At 46.8% G+C, this 25,996-nt stretch overlaps 1 protein-coding gene across 1 annotated transcript in view; it reads right to left on the bottom strand.

The window, feature by feature from the left end:
* Positions 1 to 1,272: 1,272 nt before the first annotated feature.
* Positions 1,273 to 25,996, bottom strand: part of LOC121445028 (inter-alpha-trypsin inhibitor heavy chain H6-like) — a 31,415-nt gene continuing 6,691 nt past the window's right edge. Inside the window, 12 exon segments of the mRNA XM_041647003.1 lie at positions 1,273 to 1,484; positions 2,539 to 2,916; positions 4,394 to 4,507; positions 4,780 to 4,815; positions 6,031 to 6,123; positions 7,942 to 8,119; positions 8,121 to 9,994; positions 10,730 to 10,901; positions 12,470 to 12,586; positions 17,631 to 17,800; positions 20,142 to 20,389; positions 23,139 to 23,249. Coding sequence (XP_041502937.1) covers positions 1,273 to 1,484; positions 2,539 to 2,916; positions 4,394 to 4,507; positions 4,780 to 4,815; positions 6,031 to 6,123; positions 7,942 to 8,119; positions 8,121 to 9,994; positions 10,730 to 10,901; positions 12,470 to 12,586; positions 17,631 to 17,800; positions 20,142 to 20,389; positions 23,139 to 23,249 — 3,703 coding nt within the window.

Below are 25,996 nucleotides of genomic sequence, written 5' to 3'. Positions count from 1 at the left end.
CTTTAAAGTTACTGTGAAGGGACAGTAACTCAAGCCATGGGAACATTGAACTCCAGCAAGAAAACATATGTTTCTGTCTCTGATATCATCACTCTGGCACTCTGTCCTCTTAATGTCTTTGTGTCCATATGTTCATGGTTTTCGTTTTATTGTTGCTGCTGTTGTTTGGAGACAAGTCCCTGCCTTCTAGCTCAAGATGGCCTTAAACTCACTATGAAGCTCAGACTGGCCTTGAAATTGTGGCCATATTCCTGTGTCAGCCTTGCAAATGCTGAGATTCCAGACGTATGGCCCCACACCCAGCTGTTCATATTTCATTGTTCTGAGTTCCCTGTCCTTTCTACTGCTATGTCTCCTCTGTCACCATGTCTCCATATTCATGCCTTTGTGGCTATTTTTCTGCATGTGACCCATGTCTTTGGTTGCATGCCTACTGTTATTTAATGGTTATTCTTGTTCATTCATTTATTCTGCAAATATTTATTAAGCACCTACCATTACCATGAACTGTGGCTACACGGGGGATTCAGAACAGATTCTTGTTCTCAGAGAGGTTACAGGCTTAGCCAGGATCCAGATGATTATTACATAGTATGAAAAGTGCTGAGATTGGACGGGACATAATGCAGGTGCCAAACTCAACCTCATGGAAGGCCCAGGGAATGTCTTCTAGGAGAAGGAACAACTAAGACTTGAAAAATGAATCAAGTTTACCTAGATAAAGGAAGAGTATTCCGCACAGAAGGTGAATACATATAGAAGTCCAATGGCGGGGTCGATCATAGCTTATTAGGTAAATCCAAGAGCTATGAGTACACTGTAGAAATACGGGGATGCTATGAGAGGGACTGGTGACCCAGTGAGGCTTTGCTTGTAAGAAAGATAGTTTGGGGCCTAGGAAAAGGAAAATGAATGGGAGGGTGAGGTGGAGGTGGGATGGTGGATTCTGGGAGGAATAGATGGAGATGTGGGGGGTTGATGAGATCAAAGTCCATTGTATACATGTGTGAAATTCTCCAATAATGAATAAAAAAGAAAGTCACTCCCAGGGCTAATGTGAATTTGGAGGGAGCAGAGAGTATAAACAAGAACTACGAGGTCAGACTACTAAAGCTTTTACCTCTGTGCTTCCTGGCGGATTCGTCCCTTAGCACACGCATATACAGTCTTTATGTGCACCTCCATGTACCCAGGCCTGTGTCTTGGATGACTCCATGCCCTAGCCACTGGATCTCCCAGTTTTATATCTCCTGGCTCTAGGTACAAGAGTCATCACAGAACATAGGCAAGGTAGGGCTGGCCCAGCAGCTGTTCGACATGAGAGCGTTTCACCAGCCAGCATGAAGTCCAGCGCGGACGAAGCCTTGATGACTCTTTCAGCAGCTTCTTGCCTAGTATCACTGGCACTTCTGGGCCATGGTGCTTCTGTAAATAAGACCCAGTAGGTCCTGTTACCAGCCAGATGCCTGGGTGCTGAAACTGTCCTGTGGAAGAGAAGATGCAATTGGAGCTCTGGGGAGGTCTGAAAGCAGGGAATCCAGGAGGAAAGAGGCAGGGTAGAGGCTCAGGAGGGGAGAGGCTAGACACTGAAGAAAGCCAGATGGGACAGGGGTGTGGTGTGGAAGTGGAGAGTCAAGACGGCAGAGAGAAAGAGAGCAGCTGGGCTTGGAGAAGACAGGAAGATACAGGGGAGAAAGAGGTTCAAAGAGCCTTAGGGAGGTGAAGCTATCTGTTCGACCTATCATGGCTGGTCTCGGGTGCTGCCGGGGTCATCTGACTTCTTATAGTCTACAGTCCACTTTCACAGAAAGCTAAATACGCAGATGGTGCTTTATAATACTAAGATCTTGCTGTGTCTTTCTCTGTTTAGAACCTTTCACGGCTCCCCCGCCATGGCTTTGAGATAAAGTCTGACTCCTCATGCTGACATTCAGCGGGATCATGCCAACACCAGCTCCGCCAGACTCTGTCCCTTGTCCTCACATTTCTCAGCCTTCCAGATACAATGCCCTCCCTCTTTTGAGAGCCTTTTCTTGAGCTCTGTGGCTGGGGACATTTTCCTACTTTGGGTCACTGTAGGTTCCTGGGCAGTTCCCTTCACACTCACCCCTCCTCGTGATCCCTATTCTATGGCCGACTCTTTCCTCTTCCTGTATCAGTGGCTACCCAAAGGCAGAGCCTGGCTTTCATTTCTCTGCACAGTTGGGAACTTGCTAGACCGTCATCCTAAAAAAGGTTTCTTGGCCGAAGAAAAGACCCAGAGGTTAAGAGCACTTACTGCTCCTGTAGAAGTCCTGAGTTTGGTTGCCAGCACCCACATGGGCTCACAAACTGCTTTAACTCTCGTTCCAGGGAATCTGAGGTAATCTATTAGCCTCTGGGGCTATTCAACACACACACACATGCAGGCAAAGCATCCATATACACACAAATAAAAAGAAATAAAGAAAGGAAGGAAAGAAGAAAGAAAAAGGAAAAGAAAGAGGTTTCTATTAGGACTGGTACAATGTGGTTCCTCTCAACCTCAGCAGCACTTACCCATCAGGCCACGGGCTGAGGGGCTGAGGCCTGAGCCATTGGCCACATAAAACCCCAAATGGGGTAGCTGTAGTATGCTAGGGTGTCTGTAGTGGTGACAAAGGATGAGGAAGTTGAGGTGGGGCCCAAGTTGGATGGTGAGATGGGTTGCAGAAGCCACATGGAGCTTCAGCTGGGGCTTCTTCACCAGGGCAGGCTGGTTCCAGGGTAAGATCAAGGTGCCCTCACCATGCACAGATATGGAACTGCGGTTTACTGTAATAGTGTAGGCCCGGGGTTTATCTGAAGTGATTGTGATGATCTGGAAGTATGTACGGGCCTGGTCCTCGCGGCCTGGTCTTGGCGGTGCTCCAAGCAACTTGCCACTCACATGCAACCCTGTAAAGGGGAAATGCAGGCACAGAGCACAGGCTGTCACCCTAGCATGCACATGGTGACCCACTGCACAGGCAGGGCTGAGGTCTCAGGTTCCAGGGTTCCCATGGCAGAATTCAGATTTGTGGCTAGAATGCTATCTCTCCTGTGGGAATGCTTCCACCATGGTCCACCCTGAGCTGCGGGTAAGAGGAGCATGTACACATGCTCACTCTTATGTGGCTATTCGCATGCTCGCCTATTGCTCTATAAATCTGTGTGCTTGAAAAAAAAATCTGTGTGTTTGGTTATATTCCGATGAGGATCTCTGGAATATCAGTACACTGACATGTTTGAAGAAGATGGTATGTTACAATGTGTATCTTTACTTGTACCTCTGAATGTGTTGGTGTTCTATGTCTTGGCTGTTTGTAAGATAGGCCAACAAGTATAAAGTGTTAGTATGCACACATCTGGATGCATATCACTGTGTGTCAGGTGACTGTTTCTGTACACTAGTCTCGTGTCTGATGTGGCAGAGAATATGTACTACTTCTGTGCATTTGATTACTGGGAATTGGGCTCGATCTGGAAGCATCAGGGCTTCTAAGTCAGAATGTGTTGATGTGTATGGGTTACTGTGTGGTACATATTTACATATTTATGGGTATGCGGAATATCAAAATAATTTAACATATGTCCTGACATGTATCTCTGACTATCTTAGTGATTTTTACGAATGTGCTTGTTTTCTTTGGGGGGGGGGGTACTTTTAAAATTTAATTAATTAATTAATTAATTAATTTTTGATTTATGTATTTTTGAGACAGCATCTCGCCATGTAGCTCTGGCTGTCCTGGTACTCACTATGTGGCCTAGGCTAGCCTTGAACTCACAGAGAATCCTTTTGCTTGTACCTCCTGAGAATTAACTGGGATTTAAGGCGTGCACCACTACACCTAGCCTTAGATTTATTTATGTATTATTTATGTGTGTGAATGCTTTGCCAGCATGTATATATGTGTACCATGTACATGCCTGGTGCCTGTGGATGTCAGAAGAGGGTGTTAGATCTCCTGGAACTGGAGTTACAGATGTTTATGAGTCATATATTTGTTTTCATATGTATGCTTGCATATTACAAGGTATTATATATAATTATTTTATACATTATAAAATATAAGGCATATAAATATATAGAGAACATAATACTTACACATATATGTGTTATAAACATATTATCTAGACCAATATTATATGTATGTATGTACATACTCTAGACCTCTAGAACTGTAAGCCAATAAAACTCTCTTTATGAAGTAATACCCCAGTATATAAAATGTGCCATTATTTTATATACTCTACTATAATATATATATATAAATATATAATATATATATAATAAACTATATATATATAGTAAAATGCTAAATATCTAGGGTTACTAACATCAGAACACTCAGTTGTGGTTGTTTGAGAATGGAGGCCTTGGGGCTCTCACCTGCCTTAGGGTCCTCTATGAGTTGCAGTAGGTCCCCTGGGCGCCCATCCAGTGTGAAGCAGATCTTCTCTCCTGAGTGAGGAATGCGGACCACAAAGTGGGGATTCCCATCCACTGAAAGGCAGGAGAAGAAACTCTGAAGTTCTGAGTCTTGAAGGAATGGGAGAAGGGAGAGGGCAAGGAGAAGAGGAGAACGGAAGGATGTCTATTTCCCAAGACAGAGGTATTGGAGTGGGGAGAAGAAGAGGGGGAGGAAGGGAGGGAGAGGGAGGGGCAGAGAGGGAGAAGAAGAGGGAGAGAGGGAAAGAGAGAGGGAAAGAGAGAGGGAGAAAGAACCCGGTGTCAGTACCAGTGTACAAAGTGGTGGGGGGATGTGAGTGGATTACCAAAGGACGAGAAGGTGAAGATGCCTGGCAATGTGCCTGCAAAGAATAGAGGACATACATTGATAAGCAATTGATCTAACACATCCCTAACAACTCTGGGACCCTCCGGCTTCTGAGTCCTAGGTAAAGGCCAAATTCCTGAGCTCAGTATTTAAACTTTTTCTGGAATTTATTGCCCCAATATTTTCTTTATGCTTTATTCTATACTAGTCAAATTGACTTATTTTTTTATTGTTTTTCTTTGAGTTGGGGTCTCACTGTATAGCCCAGGCTGGACTTGAACTCTTGATCCTCCTGCCCTAGCCTCTAGAGTTCTAGGATCACACATGACTATCACACTTGACCCTGAACTGACAGTTGTTATGAACTTTTTCAATTATTTTGCAGCTTCCTGTTTTTCTTGCCATTTGGAATGTTTTCCTTTTCTTTTGTTAATCAAAGTCAATTTCTAGTTATCCTTCAAGGTCAGACTAATTGATGGACTAATTGATTATTAGCCAGTGATTGTTCTAAATGCAGCCTCTTTGGGCTGGCTTGCTCTGTCTTGCTGAGTGATGACTTGCACTGCTTTGAGATTCTGTAGAGTTGCTACCATCAAGGATATTCTCAGGAGATGCAGTCATTCAACTTTGGACCTCCCGGGATTCAGAATTGTGAGATGAATGAATGTCTCTTCTTTAGAAATTGCCCATGCTGTAGCATTCTGTTACAGCAGGAGAACATGGGTGAAGGGAATGGGGGTTGTCTTATTTTTTATTGGAAACATTTTTTCATGTAATATGCTATGATCACGTTTCCCTCCCCCCAATTCCTCCCAGATCCACCTCACCTCCTTACATATCCAATTTTATATTTTTTCTCCTTTAAAACAAACAAAAACAAAAAAGAAACAGAAAAATACAAAATGAAAATTAAAAAACAATCAAAAGGCCAATAAGAAAAAAACTGTCCAAACAACGGAATATGAGACGAAAGTCTACAAAAACACCATTGAATTCATTCTGTTGGCTAACATGGGCATAGGACCTGCCCTGATGTGTGGCTGATAAATTTAATAAGACTCCATTGAAGAAAACTAATTCTACAATGTGTTGCTTTAAACTGCTCAATTTATGGTAATTTGTTATATGGTGATGGAAAGGAATATATTGCCCCTCCTCTGGGCTCTCATACTGTCAATGAGAGCTTCAAATGACACTGACTAGACATGGGGGCTTAGAGGAGCCTTTGCCAGAGGAGCTCCTGGTTTACCTTTTACTAGCTCCATGGAACTTTCCTTAGAGTCCATATCACGTTCAGCTTCTCCCGGGATTCTCTCAGAATTGCCATTCCAGTGTGGACTTCCTGCCAAACACAGAGAAATAAAAGGAATCCTTCTCACGCCTGGGTCGAAGAGAAGACTGGGTCTCACTGTGCAGTCCAGGCCTGCCTCCAGCTACTGATCCTAATGCTATAGTCTCCCAAGTGCCAGGATTCGATGTGACCTCCATGTCTGGCCCTTTCTTCCTTCTGACTGGGAGAGTCCTTACCGGCTACTCAAACTAACCTGCTCGTGTCTATACTTGCCACAGCCCCTCTCAAGCTCAGAGACACTCCAATTCCTTTCTCCTAACACCTATATTCTCATTTGTGTGCATTCACTCACTTATTCTTCCAGGCACTGCTTAGGTAGGCATCAGGCTATGATGGTGGCAAACACATGTGTGGTTTCTCACCTGGTGAAATGTCAGAGTCAAGGTTATCAATGGTGGTGGATGCTATACAAAAAAAAATTTGCTTTACTTCCTTGGACTGATCAAGGAAGGGAAGGCCTAAAGTGGCTTGTGGAGGAAGGTGGGTAAGAAACCTGGTCTGAGATCCAAGGCCCCAGCTGGAGTTTTAGTGACATGGGAAGGATGGAAACTATAGGAAAGGGTGGGCCAGGTGAATCAAGGAGAAGCAGTAGAAAGAATGACGTCCCTGGGTGGTGATTGTGGAGGGCCAGTGCGGGGAGTAGGGAAGAAGCTAGGGGTCTAGAGTTGAGGAGAAATGGGGGAATGGGAGAAGGTGAAGTCAGTGTGCTGTGGGCACACAGAGCACAGCACTACAAGGCCTTGCAGACCATACAAAAGACTTTGAACTCTATTCTAGGATTGGTGGGAAATCCTTGAGAAGCATTATGTAGGAAAGGAACATGAACTGATTTGGTTCTTTGAAAAATGTTGTGGCCTGCAAGAGGGCAAGAGGAGCCTGGTAAATAGGCCAAAAAAAGCTGTTTTAGATGGGATGGCAGTTTGTCTGATTCCTGATTGTGGCGGTTGGGATTGTGAGAAGTCCGTAAATTTGGAAAATAGATTAGAGGTAACATCACTAAGATGGAAAGGCAGGTGGGATATTGGGGAAGAGAGGGCATGGTAATGTCAAAGATGTTGCCCAAATTTGTGTTCCTGTGAATGATTGCTACCCCTAACCCTTTTGAATCTTCTGCTATAATGTAATTCAAGAAATTCTTCTAAAAATTAAAAAAAAACATAAATAATGGAGTGGTGAGACACATTTTGGGGGACCAGAATGTATGGGTTCTAGTCTCTATCTGTGTGACATTAAACATGTTGTTTTACTTTTCTGTGCTTCAATTTCTCTGTGTATAAAATGCATATATCAATAGTTTCTCATGGAGAATGTAATGCTAGATGAGAAACATGATATGAAGAGAAGTACCTGCACATAGGGAGAACTAGAAATTAATGTTTCAAGTCTTTGGGTAATGTAATGGGAACTGCCATTATTTTCTGTAAAATGTATATCCCTTTTTGTTAAGGGAACTGTTCTCAGAGCCCAGAACAACCAAGCAGACCTGCCTTACCCAGTGGCGTTTCAATTTCTACCACCACATTCCTCCCCTGCTTTGGAGTCAGCAACCATTCTCTTTTTTCAACAAGACAAATGTCAACTCTGGTTTAGCCCGTTTGCTTCTGTTTAGCCTCTCGAGCCTTATCTGCCAAGGCCTCGATTCTCTGCCTATGTACTGAGGTCTAGAAATGTTAACTAGTCCAAAGTTCCAAAGCAACCAAGGAAGTTTCTGGAGCATTACTGGGAACCTACCTCCTCCACGCTCTGCTCTCTCCATCCACACCTCCCCTGCTCCACCTTGGCCCCTTGCCAGCAGCACTCAGCACTCACCGTCTTTGTCAGGAGTGAGGAAGGTATAGAAGACTGGTGGGTTCAAGGACTCCACGAACTTGGACTCTATGACTGACTCTGGCAGCAGCTGGAGCTTCTCTGGGAGAAGATGAAGACTGATGGCCTCAGGGAGAGTGCTGGAAGGCAGCAAGATCGGGAGGTTTCGGGGAGATGCCTCCTAGCATAGGACCAGAGCTGTGGTTTATGGCCATTAGTAGAATCCCTGGCAGGGATGGTCCCAGAACTTGCCTGGTGCTCTTGGGTCCCAGCAGCGAGTCTTGCTGATGCCAGAGTCTTGCAGCAGGAAGCAGAGAGGTCAGAGTAGGGGTAAAGGGAGAAGGGAGAGGTTCCCCAGGAAGAGACGTGGCCACAGTACTGCTGGGACTTGTGGAACTTGAGAGTGTGCTTGAAGATGTGTCGAGGCTCTGAAGAACTACTGCCCTGGGTCTGGCGGGTAGTGGAATTTGGGTGTTATGGGGAGTTGGGGTTCTGGACTTGGAAAGTAGTAAGCTAGTAGAGGTTTGGTGAGATGAGATATTAGGTTTAAGAGATGAAGGGATTTTAGGAGACTTGGGCAAGATGATCCCAGATCTAGGGTCTGGTAAATTTGGGGGAGTCTTGGGAGCAAGACCTTTGGAGCTGAGGTGTAATGGGTGTTTGACTATCTGAAATGTGGAGACAGACTTGGGTTGTGGCAGGCTTTGGGGTGACTGTGTTATGGGTTCCCCAGGTTGAGGGTATGATGGGGAGTCAGGTGTAGGCTGAGCATCTGATGAAGCCGGATATTCAGAAGGAGTAAGCGGATTAAAATGCTTCATAGTGTCAACTTTGGGCTGGGTGGGGCTGACAGGGTTCAGAGTTAGGACACGTGACCTAGAATTAACAAGCGATGTCACACCAGGATTCTGGTGTGATGGAGTGCTGGGCTTCAGAGGTAATGGGGCATTAGAACTTGAAGGCACAGGGGCAATATGTTTCATCTTCAAAGTTGGCAGTGCCAAGGTACTGGAATCTTGGGTTGGAATTTGGGGCTTTGGTTGTACTGATGTTGGCAGGGCATTAGAGGACTGGCTTAGTGCCCCCAGCTCCTTGGTACTGGGCATCTTCCTTTTAGGGGCAGTAACAGTTGAGTTGGGCTTCATGGGCTTTGATTTGGGAGAGACCTTGAGGACCGAGGGTGGTTGAGCTGTGCTTACTTCCAGGCCAAGGCTTTTGCTGGGTGAGGGTGTGACTCTGCTTGCCTCAGCTGTCGTGGATGGCTGGCTCCTGGATCCCTCATTGGTCTTCTCAAGGTGTACCACAACCAGTGAGGTCAGAGGTGAGACAAAGTTGTATTCAAGGGATAAGTTGAGGGCTTTGGCAGCCAGCAGTCGGCGAGTGGTAGGGTCCCGGGCTTGGAAGCGTGCCTCCAGCAGCTCCCCAATAGTGATATAGGCCCACAGGCGGCGGATAAAGTGGGCCACATTGAGGGCAGGTTTCCCCGGGCAACCAAAGGCCTTCTGGCTGCTGTTGGTGGCTTCTTCACTATGGCGGGCCACAAGAAGTTGACCACTGGGGCCACGGGCTGCTAGGTGGATGCCCAGTTCCTGCTTACCTTGTTGCACCTTGCCAGCCACCACCAGCTCTGAACCACAAAAATAGTTAGGGAAATGGGCCCTAGGGGAGGTCCCAACCAAACCACCCAGATAGTCCAGGCGCACATCTGCCAGTAGAGGCTTGGAAATCTTCTCATAGAGACCCTCTAGCTGCAGAGCTGCGTCGGCGTCCTCGTGTATGCGTCTTGCTTCTCCCCGGTTCTCCAGGGACAACCGGCGCAGTAGTGAGAAATCCGCATCATCCCCAAAGGCCAAACTGAAAAGAGATACCCTGTGGCCCAATGCCTGACGGATGTTGGAAAGGATCGCACTGGGAGTTGTCACGCCGGCTGTGGGCTCCCCATCTGTCAGGAACATGATAAGAGGAATCTGCCCCACACCACGGCCCTTTCCAGGCTCCTGGTTGCTATGGTTCAGCACTGAAGCAGCTGCCAGCAGAGCTGCGTTGATGTCGGTCCCTAATTGGGGAGCAGACTGTGAGATCACTTTCTCAGGACATTTCTTACCCCCCACTGCAGACACACTGGTACCATACCATGCTCCCAGGCTCATCCTCCCCACCTGAATTTTTCTCACACTGTTCCCGCTGCCTATCCCTCCAAACTCCATCACTCTCACCCTGGCTCATGTGACCTGATAGTGGAGTCCATATGTCCTTGTGCTTATCGCTCCCTGTCTCAGACCATGCTTTGATTATTCCCCAGGGTGTGTGTGTATGTGGGGGGACAGGATCATATCATTTTCTAGTCAGATGACAACCACCCAGAGACACCACCACCACCTTCTTGCTACAGGGAAAAAGATGGCTTAGATGACAGAGGCGGTAGATCTGAGAGAATGAAGTAATTATTTGAGAACAAAAGTCATAACTGGGACAAAAGCTTGGAAATAAAGCCTACAATGCTGATTTTAAAAGTCTTAGCAATTTTCTTGTTTGTTTTAAGGAAGAGGACACTGAGGTCCAAAGAGAAAGAGGCTAAGATACAGGGGAAATCAACCATGTCCCTCCCATCAGGAGAGGGAGATAGGCGGGGAACCAAAAGGAGGAAAAGGTACAGTTTTTATGCAAAATGTGAAAGTGATGTTTCTGGCAGCATGAGAAATGAGAAGCATGGGGGAAATGAAGAGAAGGGCTTAGAAATTTCTTCTATCACCACAGCCTGTCCATTGGGGGAGGCGGGTAAAACACTTACAGCCATCTGCTTCCATGCGACTCAGGTAGTTCCTGGCACTATGAATGTTTTCGGCAGTGGCCTGGATTGAGCCTTCGGCTTTCCAGATGTTAACTTTGTCAGAAAAGGAAATGATGTTGAAGTAGTCACTGGCTTGCATGTCACTGAGGATTGTGTTCATGGCCTTTTTAGTCTGTGGGATAAGGATGAAGGAGATGAGAGAAAACTTGAGCGCCACGAACTTGAAAGGCTCTGTTCATGTGACACTTAGCTCTCTCTGGGTGCTTCACGGTTTTAACCCTATTTGACCTCTCCTTTTGTGAGTTGAGGATATTAGGTCAAAATGTTTGCAAGGCTTTATGGCAGGCTTCAAAGTTCACTCTCCAATAGAGAAAAAAATCAGTTCTTAACTTATAAGAGTCATATTTCACATGTTCAATGACCACATGTGGCCAGTGGTTATTGTTCTAGACAGTACAGAGTTTGAGATTATCATCTAGCAAGTTCCAACGGAGACATGCATGGTGGTGCATGACGGGAGGCTGAAGTTGAGGGATTACAACTTCCAACATCGCCTGTGCTATAAAGACTGTTTCAAAAAGCAAAGCAAAATGAACAGAAGAAAGGTCTACTGGACAGCTTCCCTCTCAAAGTCCCCAGGTCTGTTCTTCCTAGACCTCTACAGTCTCTGTAGTCAATGGATTCTGAGCATATGCTCCTTGGCTAAATGAGTTAACCCTTTCAAGTAGGAGGACCTTATGATTACGGAGACATGTATCTGGCTGCGGGGCTTTGGCTTGCTTTCCTTCTGCTCGGATCAGCTTGTGATCTTCAGCCCCTCTGTCTCCTCCATGCCTACATTCTCATCAGACCCTGGAGAGCCCACATTCTATTTCAACTGCATAACTTTACCCTGGTGCCCTTTAGATAGCACGTCATTTCTCTTTATGTAGCCATATCTTCAATGAACGTCCACTTGCCCTTTCTCAGGGAAGCATTTTCTTGAGCGATCTGCTTTCATCCTTCTCACCCAGAGAGTCTCTACTCTAGACTGCTCACCAAGACTCTGACATGGAAATATTTGCACTGTCCAGTCTCATATCCAATACTCTGCAAACAGGCCACATAATGCTGCTTCTTCCTCTGTCTTTCCCCCCATGACAACACTTAACAAAGAGCTAGGCATATAGGAGGCTCCATTGATAGGAGATTCTACTATTAAGCACCACTAATAGGACACTTCCTATGTTCCAGACATTCCTGAATATTTTACCTTTATCAGTTCATATAAGTTTTACAGAAGGATAGCGAAGAAGGCACTAATATTATTCCTATTTCCAGGTAATGGCACTGAGGCTCACAAAGACATAAGTAGTTAGTAGCTCAGAGTCAAACAATTAGTAGTTGATGGATCAGAGACACAAAAAAAAATTGAAGGGGTAGAGGGCTGGAAATACAGCTCAGTCAATATTGTGCTGCTTAGCAGGCATGAAAACCTATATCCTATCACAGCAGCACATAAACTGGGCATGGTTGTACACACCTATAATTCCAGCACTTAGAATGTGGAGGCCAGAGGATGAAATTTCAAGGTCATCCTCAGCTACTTAATGAGATTGAGGGCAGCCTGGGCTAGTACAAGAAACCCCGATTCAGAAAAAGAGCACCAGGTGTTTAAAAAAGGAGAACCAACAGTCATTGGAAGCTATCAAAAGGGGAGACAGTTATGGATTTCAGAGGCCGCAGGGGAAATCTTGTTACCTGCTGCAACTTAGTTCCAAACATGGAGCCGCTGACATCTATAACAAATACCACATTCTTCTCCACTGGCGGGAGGCCTCTGGGGGCAAAGTAGTGAATGAAATAGCCACCATAGATCTGGACAAAAAGAAAGGAGCCAAGAAGAAGGGTGAAAGCTAGGCCAGATCAGGCCCCTCGCCCTCCTGCATAACACCCTGCTCTCTCCTTCCCAGACCAGCTCCTTCTCCCTGGTTGTTAGTTGGCTCAACCTTGGTCTGCACGCCAGAACTGAGCCTCTGCTCTTGAGCCCTTCATCCCAGGCCTAGTCCAGAGCAGCAGAGAGGAGAAGACAAGCTTGGGGCCCAGGCCTACGAGGGTCAGCATCTCTGTACTATGTGAGTTCCTGTCCCTGAGACAGCCGGACTTGCACAGGCTTGAGAGTCCCCGGGGACGTTTGTCTGGGCTCCAGGAACGGAAAGTATTGTTTTAACCTCCCTCAACACAGTGAGCCGGGGGCCCAGCTCATTGCTGCCAAGGGTTGGGAGCTTGCAGGGCCTCCTTCTCCTCCTAAACACTCCTTTCTGCTGTTGCTGGGCAGAGCAGGGAGGGAGGAGGAAGCAGAGGCCAGCAGAGCTGTCTGTGCAGAGGGGATTGGTTAGCACCAGGTACAGATGCCTTGGGCTGTCCTGATGTGATTGGCTGCCTGCCTCCTGCCCCCACACTCCATCTTTCCCTCTGCAGAGCCTGGGGGCTGGGTCAGTGGAGGGGAAGGGAAGGAGATGGGCCTGGAGGCCCCTCAGGACCAGTGTCCTCTCCAGCCAGGGAGGCCTAGGCTGCCTAGGGGTCAGGTCTGAGCAATCCCTGAGCCTACAGCTCTCTGCCTAAGGCTTGAGGCCTCCCAGGGAAAGCAGGATTTGCTCCTGTCTTCCTTCAGTCAGCCTGGGAGCTCCCTTCTTTTCCAGAGGACAGGGAAATGGGAAGAGGAAATTCTTTGCCCCTCCATCCCTGCCTCTGAATTAATTCACAGGCACCAAGAGGCATGTTTCCCACAGTCCTGGCTCCCTGTTCCATTTCCCCAAGGATTCTGTCACTCAGGACCCTGTCGCTGTCAAGCTATGGGCAGAATCCTTGGGGGCTCCCATGTACCTGGCATACATGGGGTATGATTGTGTGCCCACCATGCTGGCCTGCCTTCTAACCAGATCCCTGCGGCCAGCTTGTAGCCTGGGAGCAACAAAGTGCCCAGCAACTCCCACAGCCCTTTTCGTCAACCAGGCCATGCTCCCAGCCCCTGAGAACTCTGAAGGGCACCGGGTCATAAGTACTTGCACAGCGCACCTGGACTGTGGGAGGTCACATGCCTCCTGATGAGGGCCATGCCTTCTAGCCATGGACCCTGCATGAGTCCAACCACTCATCTCTGTGTCAAATGCTCTCCCAGCATGCACTAGGTCCCAGAGTGTGGGCAAGTGAGTGTTTTCCACACACTGACACAAGCCCTTGCTCCCAGTTGCCCTCAGACTGCTAACCAGCGTTTTTCTCACTGGGAGCATCCAAGGATGAAGACATGGGTAGCCTCAACAGTCCCCTACCAATAATTCATTCCTGCTGAACCCACAGCATGTGCTACTCCCACCCTGGACTCATGCTTCTGACACCAAAGGCACCTGGGACAATCTGGTTTCCAGCCAGTAGATGCCTTTGGGCTCTGAGCAGACCTCACCTCACTGATGTGCTGCCCACCTGTAACCTCGGGATTCTGAGACCCTGAGCTCTCTCCTGCCATCACAGACCACCTCTTCAGAGCTATTTCTCTGGGTTTCTTCATCCCCAGCCCAGTCAATACAGCTCTCCAAAGTTTTCCAGATAGTTTCCCGCACAGGGAAAGCTTAAGAGAATGAAAGAAGCTGCTAGGGACATGTGGCTCTGAGCAGGCCCTTCGAATTTGGATCTGAGTACTGGAGACATACAGTGGAGACTGACCTTTTTCAGATTCCTGGTCTTAATGGAGTCCTTCCATCCCTGCCTCTTTGCAACAGTCATGACTTCCATGAGTCTCCATATGTAACTCTACCATAACCTGCATCTGCTCTCATGCCCCACCCCACCCTTGAGGCTTTTCCTATACTCTGAGCAAGATCTGCTCACTTTAGCCTAGAACTGTGATTGTTCTGAGACTGTCCTGAGCCTCCAGGCCTGGGAACACAGAATAGCATGGCACCTTCAAGTATTTATCTCTGATATCAACATGGATCTGTCTGTTACACTATGAGGAGCTAGCCAAGAGAGAGATAGGGAGTTCAGTCCAATCATTTCTGAGTGTCAAGCACCAATGAGTTGGGGCCTAGGCTGGAGGAGTTCTGCTGCAGGGTATCAAGAGAGGGATGAAGGAACAGGCTTGTCCCCTGCACTGTATGGGGTGATGGAGTTCAATTGTGGGTGAGATGTGGAGCGGATGGGGATTATCATATGAGGAGAAGATGGAGATTATCAGATGAGGAGGGGTGGAGATGCTGAGATGTGAAGGGGATGGAGATGCTGAGATGAGGAGGGGATGGAGATGGTGAGATGAGGAGGGGATGGAGATGGTGAGATGAGGAGGGGATGGAGATGGTGAGATGAGGAGGGGATGGAGATGCTGAGATGAGGAGAGGATGGAGATGCGGAGATGAGGAGGGGATGGAGATGCTGACATGAGAAGGGGTGGAGATGCTGAGATGAGGAGAGGATGGAGATGGTGAGATGAGGAGGGGATGGAGATTGTGAGATGAGGAGGGGATGGAGATGGTAAGATGAGGAGGGGATGGAGATGCTGAGATGTGAAGGCGATGGAGATGCTGACATGAGAAGGAGTAGAGATGCTGACATGAGGAGGGGATGGAGATTATCATATGAGGAGAAGATGGAGATTATCAGATGAGGAGGGGATGGAGATGCTGAGATGAGGAAGGGATGGAGATGCTGAGCTGAGGAGGGGATGGAGATGCTGAGTTGAGGAGGGGATGGAGATGGTAAGATGAGGAGGGGATGGAGATGCTGGGATGAGGAGGGGATGGAGATGCTGGGATGAGGAGGGGATGGAGATGCTGAGATGAGGAGGGGATGGAGATGGTGAGATGAGGAGGGGATGGAGATGGTGAGGTGAGGAGGGGATGGAGATGCTGAGATGAGGAGAGGATGGAGATGCGGAGATGAGGAGGGGATGGAGATGCTGACATGAGAAGGGGTGGAGATGCTGAGATGAGGAGAGGATGGAGATGGTGAGATGAGGATGGGATGGAGATTGTGAGATGAGGAGGGGATGGAGATGGTAAGATGAGGAGGGGATGGAGATGCTGAGATGTGAAGGCGATGGAGATGCTGACATGAGAAGGAGTAGAGATGCTGACATGAGGAGGGGATGGAGATTATCATATGAGGAGAAGATGGAGATTATCAGATGAGGAGGGGATGGAGATGCTGAGATGAGGAAGGGATGGAGATGCTGAGCTGAGGAGGGGATGGAGATGCTGAGTTGAGGAGGGGATGGAGATGGTAAGATGAGGAGGGGATGGAGATGCTGGGATGAGGAGGGGATGGAGATGCTGGGATGAGGAGGGGATGGAGATGCTGAGATGAGGAGGGGATGGAGATTGTGAGATGAGAAGGGGATGGAGATGCTGAGATGAGGAGGGGATGGAGATGCTGACATGAGAAGGGGTGGAGATGCTGAGATGAGGAGACGATGGAGATGCTGAGATGAGGAGAGGATGGAGATGGTGAGATGAGGAGAGGATGGAGATGGTGAGAAGGGTAGGGGATGGAGATGCGGAGATGAGGAGAGGATGGAGATGCTGAAATGAGGAGGGGATGTAGATGCTGAGATGAGGAGGGAATGGAGATGCTGAGCTGAGGAGGGGATGGAGATGCTGAGATGAGGAGGGGATGGAGATGCTGAAATGAGGAGAGGATGGAGATTGTGAGAGGGTAGGGGATGGAGATGCTGAGATGAGAAAAGGATGGAGATGCTGAGATGAGGAGGGGATGGAGATGGTGAGAAAGGTAGGGGATGCTGATGGTGAGATGAGGAGGGGATGGAGATGCTGAGATGAGGAGGGGATGGAGATGCTGAGATGAGGAGGGGATGGAGATGGTGAGATGAGGAGGGGATGGAGATGGTGAGATGAGGAGGGGATGGAGATGGTGAGATGAGGAGGGGATGGAGATGCTAAGATGAGGAGGGGATGGAGATGCTCAGATGAGGAGGGGATGGAGATGCTGAGATGAGGAGGGGATGGAGATGCTGAGATGAAGAGGGGATGGAGATTGTGAGATGAGGAGGGGATGGAAATGCTGAGATGAGGAGGGGATGGAGATGGTGAGATGAGGAGGGATGGAGATTATGAGATAAGGAGGGGATGGAGATACTGAGATCTGGAGTGGATATAGATAGGAAGGAGTTTACCAGGAACTCAGGGTGGAGAAGCACATGATGAGTAGTCAAGGATGTAGAGGAATCCCACTCAGGGCAGCAGTGAGCCTGAGCAAATCATTGCTCCTGTGCTCTGCGGGACTGGCTCAGGTAGTGGTAGAGAAAGGTGCTTGGTGGCCTGGAACCTTTCAGCAGGGTAGGGTTGTGCTTGGAAGAAGGAAAGGCAGGAAAGACCTCGGGAACTGACTTCTCATTCACTGGCCAACCTCACCAGCAAGCCCGGGGTGGGGAAAGGGTGAGGTCTTGGGTCAGGGCTGCTGCCCTGCTCAGCTGTTAGAACAGAGCTCCCCTCTCTCCAGGGGTGTTCAAGCTCAGATTTAAAACACTTCCTGTGCAGGAAAGGGCCTCATGATGGGGAACAAGTGTTCAGAAGCCAACCACAGCAAGAAAGCCAAGGACAACAGGACAGTCTGAGAGCTACAGAAAGCATGGAAGGCCGAATACTCAGCAATGCCTTGCCTGCTTCTGAGCTGGCTAATGAAGGACACAGCTAGGGACGTCCATTCGGACCCTGCTTCAAGTCCTCCAGCTCTGTATCCCTGTGGCCTGCTTACAGGATTCCCAAGGAATGAAGTCACTCACCTTGTCCCTGATGACTGGCTCTCACAGGTACCTTGTAAAGCTCAGAGGGACATTTCCTGTAGCCCAGACCATGACCCCGACCCGAGTGACTATTTACCAAAGAATTCTGCATGTCCCGGGTCCAGGTACCTGCACGTCTCCAATGATGTCCTCCATGACCACATCATAGTGGACTGTGAAGTCAGCCATGATGCCTGAGCTGGAGAAGGCAGATTGGTCTTGCAGTGTTGGGGAGAAGGTGATGAGGACACAGGTCTCCGCCCTCTGTATCCTGGTAGACGGGGGCAAGTCACCCTCACCTGCATGGGCGTTGAGGTGGCATGGAGGGCTCAGTGGAGAGAAAAGCCATGGAAGGGGGACAGTGAGAGGGGCAATGTGTGGGGAGTGTGGAGTGGCCATCCCTCGCTCCCGCAGCTGCTCCAATTGCCTAGCGTGCCCTTCCAGCTCCCCATTGCCACTCTGTCACAAGCCCTGAGGCCAGCTCCTGTCCTTCCCACTCATCACACCCCGCCCGCCAGACCCAGCCCTCCCTCAGGTCCAGCACTGGAGGTGGAGGGCCTGTCCTTCACTCATCACCTCCATGCCTCACTTCGCATCCAACCCAAGTCCTGTCTCTGGAGGACTCTCTTGTCCCCAGCTCCACCAGGATCTTAGTGTCCTCCTCTAGAGGGACAGTGTAGTGAGTGGGGAGGACAGAGACAGACACAGTGGCAGGGCTGGGCTCCTCTCCTGTCCTTCCTGCTGTGAGACAGGGCAGGCTCGCAGGGATCTCCCCTGGGACACAATGGCCTGGCTCTTCTTCTCCCTCTGCCCCTGCCACCATATGAATGAGAATCACCATGTGAATGAGCCTCATACATAGGGTCACCTGAAATCACTTCTGCCTTTTGCTTCTGGATGTTCTCTGAACCAACTGCAAGATCAACTCCTCTGGAATTTTCTTTCAAGACAAGTGTCCATTTAGAAATGTCTACTTTTCTCCAGAAAATGGAGACTTGGGACTTCTGCCCCCCCCCCTTCCTGCTACAGCTGTCAGGAAGCTTAGGGGCAAACCGAGCCCCCATGCTCTGAGAAGCCTGCTCACATACATTCCCTGGGCTTCCTTCCTTCCAGGGCTCTTTGTTTTGTTTTATCCCCACAGGACTACTTCTATCCTCTGTTTTAACCTTTAAGGAGAAGGGGGAGGGAGCTGCCATTTATAGCTGGGGCTTAAGCATTCAGGCTGCCAGACTCAGCTGGCCCATGGGCCCAGGTCCCTGATAGTGCCCTGTTTGCCCAGGGCCACTTGTTCCCTTTCTCCTCCACTTGTTCTTTTTCTGAGCTCCAGTCTCCTTAGGAACAGCATCGAGGGGATAGTAGCTCTTTGATCAGAAGGGGTTACTGGAGGGTCAGATGTGAGCTCATGGGCAGGACAGTTGGAAGTACACCTGGATCTCCTTGAGTGTCCAATGGAACTGAAGGATAGCACCACGGCCAGCATTCATTAAATCCCGTGGAGGGAGGATTGGCCCGCATTTTGCAGTGGGTCTTAGGGAGTAGCTCTGTGGGAGAATGACCTCCTGCATCAACACGCCCCTAGGATGCATTCTCAGCCCTGGAAAATAAACCTCTTCTTGTGGTCTTAGGTCATAGTTGTCTCTTTCATTCGACAGATCAACAAACTGAAGCCTTGATCACATGGCTCTGTCTTATGACAAAGTCCATCTTGGCTTGGAACCCAACTTGCACCAAGTGCACCATGTTGTGTTTCTGGCTGAGCAGGCTCTCATCAGTCGGATCTGTGCTTAAAATCTTTGCCAGGGTAGCTAGCCTCTTGAATTATGTAATTTCCCTGTTTCTGTCTACTCTATTCCCACGGACGTTTTAAGTTTGTTTAGTGATTCTCCTAGCTTGCTTGGATATGAACTTCTTTGTGGACTGGTTAAACATGGAGATTTGTGGTCCTAACTCAAGCCTACTACACCAGGTTCCAGTAAGGTGAGGTCCTAGATTATGTCTTTCCTTAAGATTAAATCCTGATGGTTCTACAGCCATATCTGTCATAACCCCACTGATGCACTTTGTTTTAAGCCTCTTAGTCAAGATCCTTCTTCGCATCCTAGAATCCTGTACTGCCTTTCTGCTTTCCTCCTGTTCTTTGTGGTCATTTAGGAAAAAGCAGAATTCATCCTCCATGATTCCTGCAGTCTTCAAGATTGTTAATATAGTATGATGATCAGTTTTCTGTTTGTTTGTTTGTTTGTTTTGAGATAGGGTCTCACTGCTTAGACCTGGAAGTCACTATGTAGACTACGCTGGCCTTGAACTCACAGTAGTACCTGTTTTTGCCGCATGATAGCTGGGATAAAGGCATGTGCCACCAACCCTGGCCCATTAATTATTTTTAGTAATTGAATATATACTTCTAGAAGCTTCTACTTCATGCCAATTTCATACTGACTTCAGGAATTGGGACGATAGTGAACTCATTGGGACGATAGTGAACTCTAAAAATCCTGAACTCTAAACAAGCCCCCTTCTCTCTGATTTGGGAAGGAAATTGGTACAGGGACATTACTGAAAGATTGTTCCATAGAATGTCCAAGGTTTCCATTCACAGAATGTAAATATCTTTAGTGTCTCCTCGCACTGCCCACATACTTGTTTGGTTGTTGGTGCTCGCTCGGCTGCTCCTCAGTGGAGGTATATGCACATAGGCAATGCCCGTTCTCTCAGACACAGTGATGTCTACAGTCAGCTTCCTCACCAGCTGGCCAGGTCTCAGGCTTACCACCAGCTGGTACCGGCCCTGATGTCGTTGTAGAAGTTCCTCATAGGCCAGGACAAAAGTTACCTCTGTGCCTGCTGCCAGCCTAGTGGAGATTTGAAATTTCTCTGATTCCCGGTCCCTGGACAAGAAGTAAAAATGGATGGGAGGGGTGTTGGATCTCCTGTGGCATAGCAGAATCATTAGATCTGCTAAGCCTCATGCTTAACCAACTTGACCTGATCAGGCTTCTGTCTCAATTAAGTCCCCGGACCACAGTCCATCATCCAGGTATTTACTCACCAACCTCCCTTCCTCCCTCGTCCCCCCCGAACATTCTACCTGGAAAATGATCTCAAAGGTAGCTCTCCCCCTTATGGGGGAAACATGGTTGATAAAAATCTGAACGGAGATTTTTCTGAATAGAACAATTCGGGGCTAATGTTTCATTTAACAAAAAGAGTTTTGAATGTACACAAACAATGCCTCTCTCCCTTTAAATAGTCTCTCAAATCTGCCTGATCCTTGTGTTAAACTGAGCTTGTTTATATGGCAACGACTCAGTTTTTAGCAGCAAAATCTGAAGTATTCCTGCAAGATGAAAATCTCTTAGAAGCTGAGGGGAATCCATTAAAACATAATATGTATACCAGACAAAGGGGACCCATTTAAGAAATAAGGGTCAATTTAGGCAAGTTTCACTTGTTAATTTAGGCCAGAAAGACAAATACTACATTTTAGCTCTGACATGTGGATCCTAACTTCAAACTTTAAGATATCCATGTTTACCTTGGAGTGTCTGTACAAGTCAGGAAGCCAGAAAGGGTCCATGAATGTGGGGGAAGGGGTAAGAGGCCTTAATGGGATGAGTAGCACATATGTAGTACGAAGGAAGTGGGGGAGAGCAGAGTCTAAAGTTGTTGTTGTTTTCTTCTTTTGTGGATGGATAGAAGAATGTTGCACAAGAGGGATAATTGCTGGTCTTGTTTCTGAAGGACATCATTTGCATATGGGAAACCACTAAGGTGACAGGGGGAGCTGAGGACCGCCGTGGCTGCATTTATCCACACTGACTATGATGACACGGGAAGGAAGCAAAGCTAATGGGAACATGGAACCCAGAGATCATGGGGCCCATTTAAGAGAACTTTGGAAGCAAGGTTTGGCCATGGCCAGGGCCCACAGAGGAAAGCAAAGATGGATAGAAATCATAGTATGTGTGCTGGGAGTCTAAAATTTGAATACTGGTGAGAGTTGAGGTATGGAGGAGATGAGGATATGGCAGATGGGTTAACCAAAATTAAGAATGTATGGAAACATACTACTTTGCCAGCTAATTAAAAATAGCATTTTAAAAAGTATTTTAATGGAGGTGCCCTACATAGGTGGAAATGCTACTCTCAGAAGCCAAGGGTTATTAAACTAAAATCCTAATGTGAGGTGGGGGATACCTCCGTATGAGTTATTATTATTCAAGAGGTCCAGAAGCCCCCAAATACTATAGACCATTACCATTTTTCTGAGTTTCTCACTATAGAAACATGGTAAAACCTTATTGCTGAAGACACCACACACTTTCGTGGCAGGGAATAGATAAATCAATCTCGAAGTGACCAGGAAACTTCCTTCCTGCTAGCTAGCTTCCCTAGTGCTGGGAGGTTTTATGTAGGCTGCTCGGGGGAGAAGACTGACCAATGGTCTTTCCCAGAGCTGTGTCTAGTGCACTATAGTATCAGAGTACCAGGCAAGATATGGAATGGGAATAGGACTGTTCTGGGGTAACCAACTGCTCTCTGATTAAATTTGAGGCATGCTTCACAAGAGGAATTTAATGCCCGGTACTGAAAACCTTGTCAAAAGTCTATGCCTGAGGAGGCCATAGGCCCTAAAACAGAACCTACTATTGTTGTCTTACTAAATGGTCATATTGTTAAAATGCTCTCCACCTTGATCAGGAAGCTTCCTTTTATATTCAATAATGATTAGTTAAGAGATCCATAACTGGTCAAATGCTCAGAGTAAGTGACCCAGCCCTAAATAAGATGTTCATGTCATCGCCTCTGATGTCCAGGTAATATCATGGAATAGGGGGCAGAAAGAATGCAAAAGTCGAAGAATTTGAAGAAATCCTATGAAACAATGCTTTGTGCATATGGCATGGCTTTTGTATTCATGAACAACTCACAACAGCTGTGACAGCATACACAAGACCTGCATGAGATGAAGTCAACCAAAATCCCAGCACAGATGGGGAAAGAGCCCATGAGATCCCACTCTTTTTACCAAAGAGTTAGTTGGTGGCTTCTGTGGGGGGAGGGAAAGCCATCTTTATTGGGAAGATGTAGTCACTAGTAGGCTGCTCACGCTCCAGTGAATGGGTCACACCCATTTGCATGTGGGAAGCACTAATTGAATTTGGAGCATTACAAAGAACAAAAGAAGAGGATATGAAGTTGGAAGAGAGATCCATTGAAGGGGTATATGAGAGCTCGGATGGAGGATGAAAGCTGGATATGATCAAAATACATTGTATAAATGTATGAAATTTTCCAAGAATAAATAAAATACCACATTAAAAACAAAAAATAAGAAAGGAAGAGAAAAAAACTCACTTGTTCATAATCTTCGCACAAAGTACCAGTTACTAAATAAGCCACATCTTTCTAGCAAAAGACAGCTGGAATTAGGGAAGTAAACTCCCAGTTATTAAACATCCACTGTTATAGGCATTGATATTTAGTGACTCACATAATCTTAATGTAATCCTATGGAGTAGAAATCATTGTTTTTATTTTACAGAAGTAGAGAATGAGGTCCAGAGAGAAGGAATATCTTTCCTGGTCACACAGCTAGGATGGCTAAATCACATTTCAGACCAGCTAGAGCCTTACCTCATGCCTACATGAGCTGATGTCTTTCCTTGCTGATAGGCTTTCTCATAGATTTTCTTTGCCTGGTGTTTTTCCTTGATTTCTGCAACATAGACTTTATTGTCGATGGTCCTGATGGGGTAGAAAGAAAGAAGGGGTAACAGAGACAGAGAAAGAAAATAGATAGTCAAAAACATAGCTACAAATAAGAGGAACAAGAAAGAACAAAACTGTCATTAAACTCGAGAGCGAGTGGGAAGAATGAATGTGAATGAGAGAGGGAGAGGGAATATTCTCCTGAAATCTATTTGTCCAGTGGGGAAAGAGCGACCACACAACATATTGTAGACATGTTGGAGTTTTGTGTTTCTCATGCTTGTCTTTTAACACACAATAATATTTTTCGTTGTAACATAGCCGAACATTTTTATTATAATTGTATATTTGCTGCAACATCAAGCTAAGCATGGTGGTGCAAACCTATAGTCCCAGTACTCAGGAATTTGAGGCAGGGGAATTACAAATTCAAGACCATTCTGGGGTATTTAGTGAGTTCCAGGACAAGCTACTCAACTTAGTGAGGTTCTATCTCAAGTTTCACACACACACACACACACACACACACACACACACACACTATTTACTCCAACAACTCACAGGCACTGCTGGTTAGGTTATGAACAACTTAAAAGTGTGTCTTTTTAAAGAAAACACATTAGGTAAATAATGTGAGTGATGTAGTGGTTAAAATTGTCGGTGACACAGGTCTTAAATGACTTGAGCTGGCTCTGACCTGAACGGCCTCTCCCTGAGGACTAGTGTTCATAGTACCATAATGCAGCCTACAAACTTCCAAAGTAGGGAAGCAACCAACAGCCCTACCCACCTATGACTCCTGTGAACCACAACAATGACCAGTATGACACAATAATCCTAACAGTGCAGTAGTGGCATACATACCTGTGTTAACCAACAGCTCTCTAATTAAGATCTTCTTAACCAGAGAGAAATCATGCCTGATACTAGAAACCTAGCCAAGTATCAGGGCTAATGATCATGGATTTTGGAGAAGAACCTTCAACTGCCACTTTACTAAACCAGCAGAATCTCTAACTATGTTCTAAACGACATATATGTGTCGTTCTATTCCCTAACCAAGGAACTTTCTCCTTGTAACAAACAACTCATTACAGAGAATGACAACTGATGAAATTGCAGAGTTGTGCAGTCCACTCCCATCTAGTACATCTACAATATGACACCTGCACCTTAAAGCTCAGGGACCATGGCAGAAGAGGAGATGGAAAGATTGTAAGAGCCAGAGGAATGTGAAGTTTGCCATAAGTCTTCTAGAATGCCAGAGAAGCTATACCCATGTAGTCTCAACAATATGCCTGCCTACCCATGACCTGAACAGGAAGACATCAATAGATATTTTAACATGGAAGGAAAGGTCATGAGGCCTCAACCCTATACAAAGAAATACAGGCAACTAAGGAATACTGAAAGTGGAAGAGAGAAAGGGCTTATTTCGCCTTACAGCTCTTAGTTCGTACTTTATTAATGAGTGAAGGAAGCCAGGGCAAGAATTCAAGAAAGGCAGGAACCTGGAGGCAGGAGCTGATGCAGAGGCCATAGAGGAATGCTGCTCACTGGCTTGCTCCCCATGGCTTGTTCAGCCTGCTTTCTTATAGAACCCAGGACCACCAGCCCAGGGATGGCACCACCCACAGTGCACAGCCCCCACATCAATCACTAATAGAGAAAATGCCCTGAAAGACTTGCCTGTAGGCCAATCTTATGGAGACATTTTATCAGATGAACTGCCTCTTCCCAGGTGGCTGTAGTCTGAATCAAGTTGACAAAAAAAAAATCACCACAAGGACCTCTTGTCAACATTACACACAAATACATCACTATTAAACTATAACATTTCTTTCTAAGATCTTGTTTGTTTCCAAGATCTCATGTTAATATCATAATATAAAAAAGAACAACTTTAAAAGTCTCACATTCTTTAAAACATCCAAACACTTTTTAAAAAGTTCAGCCTTTTTAAGATATCTAAAGTCTCTACAAATCCAAAGCCCCTAACTATGAGCTCTTGTAAAATTAAAAAAAAAAGTTACATATTTCTTATCCCAAGAGGGAAGAACCAGGGCACAGCTACAATCAAAGCAAAACCAGACTCCAACAGTGTAAAAAAATCCAGCTCTGGGGATTTACTCACAATCTCCTGGGCTCCAGAGTGCTCGGGCAGCTCCTCCTCGCCAGCTCTGCCGTCGACGGTACCCACAACTAGTCTCTTAGACTCAGACCAGCTACACACTACACTTGCTACTGTCTTTGCTTGTCATGCCATAGTCCTGGCACCTGCATGCTGGGGCCACATTGCAAGTGAGGTTTCATCTTGGCCAATGGCCTCTCTCGGCTCGCACAGGGCTGAACCTTAGCTGTTCTCCATGACTCGTTCATAATTTCAAAAACGGCACTATGCAGGAGACCCTTACACATTACAAAGTTCAGCTACCAGCTTGAGATGCAGCCTTGGCATTCCTGGACCCCAGTTTCTGTAAGATAACCCCAAGGAAACACTTCCCACAAGATTTCACCTCAATGATGCTGGTCTCTTGTTAATCGCATCTGATTTTTCAGCCCCAGCTGACCAAAATACAATGACTCTTAATTTAAAATATAGGAACAGCCTGATAGAGTCTTAGCTTCCCTAGGAAACTTGACGGTCCAGGTCTGTGTCATCTATATTGCTCTCAGGATTCTTCTCTTCTCTACCCACTCCCACTCCCATAGGACAGCCTCTCTGATCACTCAATAGCTTTTCCAGTCCAAAGTTTCAAAATCTCCCACAGTCCTCCCCAAAA

The sequence above is a fragment of the Microtus oregoni genome, unplaced genomic scaffold (genome assembly GCF_018167655.1).
Source record: "Microtus oregoni isolate MIOR12 unplaced genomic scaffold, Mior012 000153F_ref0000387, whole genome shotgun sequence".
In the NCBI taxonomy this organism is placed as follows: Eukaryota; Metazoa; Chordata; class Mammalia; order Rodentia; family Cricetidae; genus Microtus; species Microtus oregoni.
The sequence above is the reverse complement of the archived record's forward strand: the minus strand, read 5'-3'. Positions and strand labels throughout refer to the sequence as shown.